General features: G+C 46.1%; 1 protein-coding gene across 1 annotated transcript in view; it reads right to left on the bottom strand.

The window, feature by feature from the left end:
- The window catches only part of LOC310817842 (catenin delta-2-like), a gene marked incomplete at both ends in the record, with an annotated part of 185540 nt that overhangs the window by 46534 nt on the left and 126506 nt on the right, over positions 1–12500 (bottom strand). Inside the window, 1 exon segment of the mRNA XM_083688557.1 lies at positions 7932–8118. Within this exon segment, the coding sequence (XP_083544683.1) occupies positions 7932–8118 (187 nt within the window).

Here is a 12500-nt window from a genome sequence, read left to right as displayed (position 1 = left end):
AATCCTAAGCCAGACTTGGACATTGTTTTCTATCCCACCTGACGGTTCACCTGGATCAACCCTCATATCATTTACTTCACCAGGAGAGTCCACTCACTAACAAGTGTCGCTGTTAGTCAGGCGAGGCGAGGCCTGGTTGGACTGAGACGGCATCCATCTTGAACCCGCCCTCCCCAGTTTTCTATTGGCTAACATTGAATCATTGGACAAGAAACTAGACGAATGTCATTGCTGCATAAGGTGCCGGACATGACATGACATGAGGGACTGCTGCTTCTGCCTCACCAAAACATGGCTCGGTGCCAATATACTCAACAAGGTTATTCAACCTGACGGATTCACCGAATGGACAAGACAGCGGAGATCGCCGGCAGAGAAAAGGGAGGTGGGTGTGTGTTTTCTGATTAAACCGTCACCCCCGCCGCAACCCGGCGGATTATGTGCTTACGTTTTCTGCAGCTGACGTGAGTAGAACTTTTAAGTGAGTGAAAGACCCATCAAATCCTGCTCAGTTCAGCTAGCGCACTGATATTTCTAATCTCTCCCTTTCCCTGTCTGTTTTTCCCCCCACAACTCTGCTTTTAATATCATCGTTCCCATTAATCTGGTTATGAAACTCATGGCTCTAGGTCTGTGTAACTCCAAAAGTACAGTAAAGTAACAGTAGCTGGGGTCTTGAATTTTTATTTATTTTTTTACTTGACAGGTAGGTCACAGGTCACAGGTTGTTAGAATTGGGAATTTCATCTCATCCAATGTTGATTTTCAGTAGAGGTGCCCCTCAGGGTTGTGTGCTTAGCCCTTGACTGTTCACCTTGTTCACTCATGACTGTCTAACTAAGCACGACTCCAGCTGTACCATTACGTTTGTTGAAGACACAAATGTAATTGATCTGATAGCTGACAATACAGTGCTTACAGGGAAGGCAGTACCTGACAATGTGGTGCAACAATCTTGCGCTTAACAAGATAATTACTTCTTGTTGACTTTAGACTTTTAACACATGCATGCACGCACGCACAAACAGAAATACACAGAAATACCCCCCCCCCCCCCCCCCACACACACACACACACACTGTTCAAACTCTACTGTGTTGAAATCACGATCGGTAAAAGCTCATTTGCAGCTCTTAATGAGCCTGATCGCTTTTACCGCTAACTCCTCTAATTCATTACCTGTCACTCTCCATAAAGTCCATCTAATTAATTAGCATACTTTCTTAGCTAATGACTTATTGAACACCTTTAGCACGGAATTCAATCAAACACACATTTAAGAGTCCATTGCTGTTATTCTTAGCAGTTCACGTGGGCCTAAATTATACTTTTAGATGGAGAATAATGAGGGCTTACTGTATGTAAAGTCCTTTCGCTGTTATTCACTCACTCAAACTTAAGGAAAATACACTTTGGGTGACATCTTCTGTCCTCAAAACATCCCTTGAAAATAACCACGCATTTTAAATCAAGTTTGGCATACTGCAGTTCTCCATTTTGTCTTCTCATGAACTTTTCAAGAGAGGTTGGAGATAATATGGTCGTTTTTCTGCATCGTGGACAGCAGTGACTAGGAAACTATTTAGCAAGGTATGTGGCTGACTGAAATATATTAGCATGAATTGAAGCTGCGTGGTACAACACGAAACTCTGGGACGTACACGATGAAGCCCACTGTGAAACACCCCCCACTCAGGACTATGAAGTGTATGAGGGAAGCGCATTTGGGTGATTTGCATGTTAGTGTCATTACCGTGATGTCACGCAGCAGGATTCGGGGACACGTTTTTGATGGAAGGCTTTTGGGTAGGGCTGCTCGACTTGCAACTGGTCTCATATGCGGATCGTATGAATAACTAGGATGATAACACTCAATTCACACATTGTGGGGTTGGAACATTTCAGTTGACACTTCCATGTTTCAGTTGACATGTTTGAGTGTGAGCTAAATCTGTGACTTGTGACTGATCCATGTTACTGAGGTGATAATAGTGTACTACTGTACATGTTGATACATGTATACAGCAGACACCCTAACACCCATTGCAGAAAACTGCAGTTTAAAATTAACCAAGTTTAAAAGAACAAATTAGGGACAGGTGGCTTTCTTACACTGTCCAAGAAACAAATTACCGTTGGGTGACCAACAGCTGGTGTGGCAGTGTGTGTGATGACACCAGTTGCAGGGGGCAGTCACCAGATGTTGTTGCAGGATTAAGGCTCAAGTGCCCTCTTCTAAGACCCAATCTCTCTCTCACACACACACACACACACACACGCAGGCACACCCGTGCGCACGTGCACACACACACACACACACACACACACACACACACACACACACACACACACACACACACACACGTGCTTGTGCACACAGGCATCCCTGCATTGAAGCAGCATGTAGCTTTTTATCCCTCGTTTGAGGTTAAACCAAAAAGCTGCATGAGGCAAGGAGGCCCTGCATTGAAGACAGGGAGACCTCTGATAAGACTGTGTGTGTGTGTGTGTGTGTGTGTGAGTGTGTGTGTGTGTGTGTGTGAGTGTGTGTGTGTGTGTGTGGACGGGAGAGGGGAGCAGGGGATAGAGTGAGAGAGCTCTTAGGCACTCCAGCCTATAAAAGGGCATATGGGCTCATCACACTCATTAGCTGCCTCATGTCATATTTGCATTTAGACGGCTACACACACACACACACACACACACACACACGCACACACACCTGATGCCTCGCTACCAGTTCATTTCCATTACCATATGCATCTCACCCACGTCGGCAGTGGTTCCAGAGATTGATTCAGTTTTCCACCTCCACATTCCTGCAACGTCTAAATCTGGCTTCTCTACGGCCGCCTCTGCTCTGCTATCCGTGCGATCAATCATCAATACTCAGTGTGTGTGCGTGAGTGTGTTCGCTGTTGTCGACCGTACAGTATTTACTTATCCAAAGTCTCCATGAATTCAAAGCAGATGGCATAGCCAAGTTTCACCAAGAGAAACTGCCGGTTTTCGCTAGCAACAATAGGGCAAAGAAAGCTGTTGATTTTCCACCTAGACGACACGGTGCTATCTTTTCATTATCCATAACATTTAAAGGTCCAGGATGTAACATTCCAGCATTCTAAAAGCTTCCTAATGGTTGTAATGACTATGTTCAATTGAAAAAGCGATCAGGGAATGATATCTCTCGAAAGAAATATTTCGTTTCCGAACGCTGTTTTGGTTCGGAAAAAAGCACTTTCAAGAGAAAAAATGGACTGTCCTACCCCCATTCAGTCTGCATACAAGCATGTCATGTTTCGCAGGATGAGCGGACGCAGGTGCGGTGCATATAAAGGAGGCAGACGAGTAGGCAGCCGTACCCAACAAAAGGATTTTTACTTGAAAGTAGAGTCGGCAAAACAGGATACAAACACAGACTTCACTCGAAAACAAAAAAGGGAGAAAACACAGTCTCCAAAACAGTACTCGTATATATATTCAAAGGCTTACGCATCTCAAGCGACCAACAAACGGTGAACACGCTGTGAAGACTCAGCTGGGAGTGAAGGGAAGTGAGGGTACAGAAAGCATCAGTGACAATTACACACAGGTGCAGGTGATCAATCCAGTGGGTGGCCGGAGGGAGACACCTAGGGACCGCACTGGGGAGTGCGCCCCCCCCCCATCCGTAACACGAGCATGTTGTTACTGCCAGGGGTTTTCTAAGGGAGAGGACTCACCGATTTTTGCCTTTCTGTCTCTGGTGGCTGCCACTTCGAATCTGTGCGCACGCAGAAACACAACAGCTAATGTCTGACACTGCAAGTGCATTTGGGGGGTGGGGAAGGGGGGGTTATATTATTATTGTTAGGGAGGGATGTTGTTGTTCGGAATGTCCAACTGAATTTTGCCGCGGTGGCCAGAGGCAGCAGATTTTCTAACAAACGTACGCCCTGCTCCTTGAAGTGAAATAACACGTTTAGATTTTAGCTCCGTGGTCCGGGCCAACGCAGTGACAGCTTCATCCATCACCCCTTCTCTCCTCCCGTCTATCTCACCCGACCCATCCCCCTACACCCTTACCTGCTCCTCCTCTCCACCCCCATGCCTGCCTATCCTCATCCCACAAACCCCCCCCCCCCATCAGTCTGACACAACACCACAAGCCCCCTTGGTCCCCAATCTTATCAACATTATGCTACACTGACTACAGTACATAGCACTAAGTGAACTTACGATTACCCACCACTAGGGGGTCGGGACAGAGAGTGAGGGGGGGTTTTGGAACTCAAAGAACACTGAATGAAGAGTTTGGAACACTTAGTACCTGCTCGGGAGAAGAACTGGTGAAGAACTCGGAAAAAACACGGAGAACAGAACAGTCTGGAATGCCTTTGACATGCCTTTGGAGTGCCTGTAGGGGTGTTTTTGTGATTGCTAGTGTCTGAAAGGCTACCAGGGCTCACATGGAGAACAGGTCCACAGAATGAACATGTTCTTCTGCCTATTCCTACAGCTGTCTGGCTGTGTGACCACAGCATGTCTTTCTCTCTCTCTATCCTAAGCCCCTCTCTACATCCCTCCCCCTGTGTGTGTGTGTGTGTGTGCGCGCGCGTGCGCGTGTGTGTGTGAGCGTGAGCGTATGCGTCACAGTAGACAGATAAGTGTGGAGACCTGGGGTTTGTGCAAATCACATTTGTGATCTTGGAGGTGATTTATATCATGTCAGAATCATGTGCATGTGTGTTTGTGTGTGTGTGTGTGTGTGTGTGTGTGTGTCTTGGGGGGGGGGAGTGTCTGAAAAATCCAGAGGGCGACAGCCACACACATACGCACGCACTCACGCACGCACGCACGCACACACACGTACGCACAGACTGTTATCTGTAATAAAGGGGCCACGGTTGCTACATTGATTCCCCCCGAGGCTTCATCCTACACACAGGAGAAACAGCAGTATCAACACAATTCAATTTGATCTCCCCCCGTCCGTCACATCTCCCTCCATGCAGCCCTCGCACCGGAATGTAGAAGTCATTTATCCGTGACATTTTGCACATGTAACACAGCAAACCCACGAGGGGTCTCAGGGTACCGTTCTTACATAAGTACTCTAACACCCCCCACGACCACTGTTACTTACCGCGACGTGACCAACGCCTGGCGGGTTTGGGAGTCAAGCGAGCGCCCCTACGTACACACACTAGGATCACAGACCCCCGAGTACGGTTTGGGAACGGAGCCCGAGCCATCGTCGAAACGGTAAAAACCAAAACTCTGGGTTTTACAAATACAAACCGAGGACTCCGACAGAGTCCCGGATCCTCCGACCCGGCTCGCGATCCCAAAGTCATTTGGATGCACCACATTTTTTTTAACTGGATGTCATTTAGCAGACACGTCCAGGACAGAAATGCATCGTACGTTGTTTTGTTGTTCATACGGTCCCAGGAGGGGATCGAACCCCACCACTGTGCTATCTATCTATCTATCTATCTATCTATCTATCTATCTATCTATCTATCTATCTACCGCCTGAACGACACAGGACACAACTGGACACACACTTTCAGACGCGCCTTTTCTCAGGTCCATCCACGTGGATCGATACGCAGACATATCGATAGAACGCCACACATGCTACACCCATAATATGGTCATATCCATACTGTATATGTCTAGATTTTTTAAGCACGGTGTCACTCAATCCTTAGTCCTGGAGAGCTACAATGCGCAGGCTTTCACATACCTTTGTAACACACCTTGGTGCTTTATTATATATGGTATTGAGCTGATGCTTTTATCCGAAGCGACTTACATTGAGTGCGTACATTTCAGTATGTATGGTCCCAGTGGGAATCAAACCCACAACCTAAGCGTCGTTAGCGCCATGCTCTACCAACTGAGCCACAGAGGATGTGTGTATGTATTGTATGGGCATTCAGAGAAGAACATGGCTGTGTCCTCCAGTACGAGACATCATCCCAACACACAATGTGTGTCAAGGTGCCCGGCTACAGAAATATGGAAGAATCCAATATTCCCCCCCCCCCAAAAAAAAGAAGAAGAAAAGAAAAAATGAAAAGAAAGAAAGAAAGATTTGTCGCTTTATTCTGAACCTCAAAAGTGTTTTTTTTTTTAAAAACATTTTTGTTCAAGACTCAAGAGAAGTCTTCACACAGAAACTTTAAAAGAGTTAATGCCTGTTGCTATGGATACCACCCATAGGGAGAGGGAAAGAGAGTGAAGCTGATATTCAGTCTAGAAGTATTAGACACGCACGCACACACACGCGCACACGCACGCGCACGCGCACACACACACACACACACACACACACAACATCTCACATGTCACATTGCATATTACATGAATCATGCATGGGGGCTCCCCTCTCAAACAATTTGCAGAGGTCGGGGTAATCACACACAGTCAATTTCACACAATTTCACAATTTCACACACACACACACACACACACACACACACACATAAGGGAAATCACGTTTGCATAATGAATCTGTGCCATAAGCATGGCTTATACTGTATGCAATAATGAGACAGTTTGAGCCAGATGGCCCTTCAGAGGTTAGAGAGATGGAGGGGAGACTATTTTACCAAAGACATGGCTAACCAAGTCAGTAATGTGGAAGGCATCCAATGTACTCCCTCTCCATAAGGGGAGAATGATCCCAGCTACTTGAATAATTAATTGAATAATCTTCATTTTCTCTAGATTGCGTAATATCGATCACAGTGATCTACATATTTGTACCCTGAAGGGAGAGAAAATTTAAACTGACCCTGGGAATCTGGATTGATGATAAACTGTCCTTTAAAACGCATATCGAAAAACTGATCAAGAACTGGATAGTTAAAATAGTTTATTTTTTTTATTCAGAAATAGGTCATGCTTCACCTTTGAGAATAGGAGGAAGATCTCTGTCCTCATCTGGTAAAACAATTGACAGGCAAGCAACAGCCTCAGTTCAGAAGACTAGACTTGGTTTGTCAGTTTCCTCTCTGGTTCATCTCGAGCGACAGTTTATAATATGTAGAACAATTAAATGCCAAAACATTTACATTGTTTTACATTTACTATTCATTTGAAACTCTTGTGTGTAATGTGTACCGTTAAACTGTTATTGGTTATTTCATTTTTGTTGATTTGTAATTTCACTTGCTTTGGCAATGTAAACGGTTGTTTCCCATGCTTATAAAGCCCTTTGAATTGAACTGAATTGAATTGAATAGTTTCCGCACCCACCGTTGTCTTTCTTATCAGTCTCTGGGTTGGGAGTCCTTGAATGCGAGAAGGGCTTTTCATTGGATTTTATTTGGATATAAAGCAGTTCGTTTAACACTCATTTTACCTCACATCATTGCTCCCTTTTAACATCCCACGGGTGTCCACGAAACTAGGAAAAACTGCTTAAGTTTCTGTGCTCCTCAGACTTGTAATAATCTGCTGGGTGGACTGAGGTTGGACCACTGGGTCCCACACTGTCATGTTAAGTCCGTGGTCAGGGACCAGCTCACTGAGGCGTGCTCTGTCATTAATTATTGTGTGAATTTGGTATTCATATTGGGGACAGGGCGCACCCACAAAACAGACCTTGGTTTCAGTGTGTTTTCCCTGGATAAATAAAGGTTAGATCAACATAAATGGGAGGAAAACACTGCAGTGAGCTGCTTCTTAAACAAAGAGCGGCAATCAGCAGCTAAAAGGAACTAGTGGTAAACGCATAGAAGTGTGCGTGTGTGTGTGTGTGTGTGTGTGTGTGTGTGATGTAAAAGTGTTGCTACGGGATAATAAGTATAATTTAAACCAAGTTATTATTTTTAACACATTTTTTATAGCTCAATTCCAACATACAGGTACTTCAGTATGTGTATGTGTGTGTGTGTGTGTGTGTGTGCGCGAGATTGTGTGTTTTCCCTCCTCCTCACCTGAGGCAGCCGGTGGCGTTGCGGAGCACCTGGGAGGTGTGGAGGTGGAGCTTGCGGTCGTCATGGTGATTGGGGGAGGAGTCCCACGCGGAGTGAGGGATGATGACGCTGTTGGTCAGAACGGCCAGGGCATCCTGGATGATGGGCATCTTCAACGCATCACAGGAGGACAGGTTCCACAACACACCTGTGGAAACACACACAAATAGCATGAGGTAGGATACACACACACACGCACGCACGCACACACACACTCTTACACAAAGCACTTGGAATACTCACACACAAACACATACAGACCCAAACACAGACATGTGCACGCACACACACACACACACACACACGCACACACACACGCACACACACACACACACACACACACACACAGGAAAGACAAATACACGGACACACTAGGCACTAGAGAGGCTCTCTCACACACACACACACACACACACACTATCCCAGGATCAACAACATAGCAAGCGAGCCCAGATTGGTGCTTAAGACATTTAGGAATTAGACAACAGTCCAGACACTCGCTTAAGGCAACGGCTTCCATCTTTGTTTGGGCAGTGTCTATCAAGGTCCTCTGATGATATCTCATCAAACATGTACTCACTTCTCTCTTCACACTGCAAACCTCACTCAAAAGAAACACACATTCCAATATTGTCAAACCGGTCTGAGATGTGTGTGTGTGTGTGTGCGTGTGTGTGTGAGTGTGCGTGTGTGTGTGTGTGTGTGTGCGTGTGCGTGTGCGTGTGCGTGTGTGTTTGTGTGTGTGTGTGTATGTCCGTGTTTGTGTCTGTATGTGTGTGTGTGTGTGTGTGCGTGTGCGTGTGTGTGCGTGTGTTTGTGCGTGCATGTGTGTGTGAGTGATGAGAGAGTGAGCATTCACCATCATAAGACTGTCTCTGCGCAACAGCAAAAGAAATCGAAGTTTCTTCCATTGTAATAAAAAGACATTCAAACAGGATGAAACTTGTAGTTCAGCCCTGCTTTGAGTGCGTTCCCCCAAAACATTAGACTTGCCTAGTTTACGCGACACCTGTCAGGTAGTTAACCGTGATTGCACTTGTCAAATCCATCAGGCATTTAACTGATTCGCAGGAAGTCTGTCTGGAGATGTAATTAGTGTCTCGACACTATTGACTGCAAGTCTAATATGTGCATTGGCCTCAAGAAATGATTTACATGCGTTAAATACATTTTCTTTGTTCCACTGGTTGTTCATTTCCTCTTCCATGCAGTCAACAACACACAAAGCGGAGGAAGGTTTATATTCTAGAATCTTGATCCAACGATCGATTTACCAGGTTTAAGCTTGAATTCTGGATGTGTGTCGGGGTTTAGAGAGCATGACTATGCTAAGCTAGCTGTCAGAGTATTTCTGTTGGGTTTAGAGAGCTTGACTATGCTAAGCTAGCTGCCAGAGTATTTCTGTTGGGTTTAGAGAGCTTGACTATGCTAAGCTAGCTGTCAGAGTATTTCTGTTGGGTTTAGAGAGCTTGACTATGCTAAGCTAGCTGTCAAAGCAATAGCCCCAATGTGTCCACAGTTATTATGACATTTTCAATGAAAACAACTCCCATTTAAACTTAATTAATTATTAAATTGCACCATATTCAAAAGGATATACTGACGTGCACACACACACACACACACACACACACACACACACACACACACACACACACACACACACACACACACACACACACACACACACACACACACACACACACACACCGTTCCTCTGTAATGGTACATCACAAAGCTTTAATTGGAGACACATTTCTGTTGCCAATTAAGATTGGAAACAAATGCAAAGATGGGAGATCTACTTCAAAGAGAGTGAAAGAGGAAATGAGAAAAAAGGGAGAGAGAGAAAGAGGACTTCTTTACCGACTGAATAAGCCCTTTGTGAGGAAAAAAAAACCCACTCCTCTCAACACATTTAACATGATCTTCACCAGTGTTTGGTTTTGACTAAAACAGACTTCAAGAACAGCGAATGCAAATCTTGTTTGATGTTGTTGTTAAACCAGTTTCTAAATCTTTAGATAGATCTCGCATGTCAATGGTTGAGCAGACAGAACAGTAGCATGTCGTGGTAAAGTTGACCTTAGAAGAACAGCAGTCACAACGTTACATGTGAAACGGGATTTAGTCTTTCCTCAGATAGCATGGAGTTAATTAGGCAACCAGGCCATCGGCTAATCTTCACTTATGATTCATCTACCAAAGACCACATTGAGGGGAGCAAACACACACACACACACACACACACACACACACACACACTATCTAACACATACTGTACTTTCACACATTCTTACTCCTGCCCAACTACACAAACACACACACATGCACGCACGCACGCACGCACACGCGCACGCACACACACACACTGACACACACACACACACGCTCGCACGCGCCAGCGGGAAAGCGTCTCAAGTCAGATGGCGGAGCAGATGTCTCTTCTCAGACAGGTTAGAGAAGGGCCGCAGTGCTATTGGTGGATGGTGACACGCGCGCCTAATCAGCATTCCACACATGCTAATTAGGGTTTCCTCCTGGTCCGAGTAACTATCTCAGCAGAATGAGAGACAGAGAGATAGAGAGAGAGAGAGAGAGAGAGAGAGAGAGAGAGAGACAGAGACAGAGAGAGACAGAGAGAGAGACAGAGACAGAGACAGAGAGAGAGAGAGACAGAGAGAGAGACAGAGACAGAGAGAGAGAAAGACAGAGAGAAAGAGAGAGAGAGAGAGAGAAAGAGAGAGAGACAGAGACAGAGAGAGAGAAAGAGAGAGATAGAGGATGAGCTTGGGAGGAGAGTGGAAGTAAAACAAATTTAAAAAAAAAGAGAGAGAGATGGAAAGCCTGTGGGAGTAAAAGAGAGAGATGTGGGTGCAATGGAGAGGGGGAGAGAGAGAGAGGCGATGCATGCACATGCAAAACCATCTCTGGTTTTAATGGCCAGGCTGTTTCTGGAAAACAACTGCCTTCATGGGAGTTGATTAGCATGTTAGCCATTGTTCTGTCACTAACGAGCGGCAGCGCTAACATTCCGGAACATTCTGACCACCGAAATAAACAGCAATCAATGCCAACCCCTCCACACTAATTCAAACTCACCAAGGTTAAAGAGTGGGAGAGAGAGAGAGGGGGAAGGAGAGCAAGACTGGAGGAGGGAAAAAAAGGAGAGATGTAGAATAAATAAGAAAAATAAAGGGTGAGGGAGAAGGAGAGAGAGGTAGACTTCTGAGTTGGGAAAGAATACAATATTATTGGACTTGAGAATCTGAGTGTTCAGGACCTTGCTAGCTGGTGGAGGGCCTGCGGTGAGGAATAGTGTGTGTGTGTGTGTGTGTGTGTGTAGTTGGGTGGGAGTAAGAATGTGTGTGAGTGTGTGTGTGTGTGTGTGTATGTATCGCACTCTCCCTCCTGCTCCCCTCTCCCTTCCAAGCACACACGCACGCACGCACGCACGCACGCAATCACGCACGCAGGCACGCACGCACGCACAGACACACACAGTCTTATCAGGCCAGACATAGAGTCTCCAGTGGAGGGGTCTCCCTGTCTTCAATGCAGGGGCTCCTTGCCTCATGCAGCTTTTTGGTTTAACCTCAAACGAGGGATAAAAAGCTACATGCTGCTTCAATGCAGGGATGCCTGTGTGCACAAGCACGTGTGTGTGTGTGTGTGTGTCTGTGTCTGTGTATGAAATTGTGTGTCCATGACAATTTGCCTTGGGAACAATGAAGTTTCTCTTCTGTTGTCTTATCTGTGGGTGGAACACGTGGGTTGGCAGTCAGCTGACGTATGGAATGCTGCTGTCGACGCTGTTTTCTAAGTACTTCAGGACCTCCTAACACTAGCACCTAACACCTCCTAACACTAACACCTAACACCTCTTAACACCTCACACTCCATACCGGTGTGGTTGTCATCTGTGTACTAGGACACCGGACTCGCACACACGCTTACACACACACACGCACACGTGCACGCACGCACACAATTTCATTGCTCATCAGTGTGTGCATAGTCATATTTTGCCATACTATGATACCAGACGCACACACGCACAACACACACACGCACGCACACCATAACACACACACGCACGCACACCATAACACACGCACCCACGCACGCGATGCCATGTCATACTTCTCCCTACTGTAGGTGAGGCAAACAGTGATAAATGTCAAACAGTGCGTGTGCACAACGCCGCCGTGTCTGACAGAACCACCACAGAGAGAGAGAGAGAGAGAGAGAGAGAAGGAGAACAAGATGGAACAGGAGCCACACAATGGAAGAGAGGCCAAAGGAGAGAGAGAGAGAGAGAGAGAAGAAGAGACGGAAGAGAAAGGAAGACGACGGCGGAACGATGAAGACGATGACCTTTCCGTCTGCAATCATACACTCCTTCACTCTGCGTGTGTGTGCGCTCTGACGCTTGCTCTAATCAGCCACCCTTCCCCTTCTCTCTCTCCCTCCCTCCCTCTCTCTCTCTCTCCCTCCCTCCCTCCCTCTCTCTCTCTCTCTCCCTCCCTC

Source organism: Argentina silus (assembly GCF_951799395.1).
Source record: "Argentina silus genome assembly, chromosome: 1".
NCBI lineage: Eukaryota > Metazoa > Chordata > Actinopteri > Argentiniformes > Argentinidae > Argentina > Argentina silus.
Note: the sequence above shows the minus strand (reverse complement) of the source record. Positions and strands in the feature narration are given on the sequence as shown.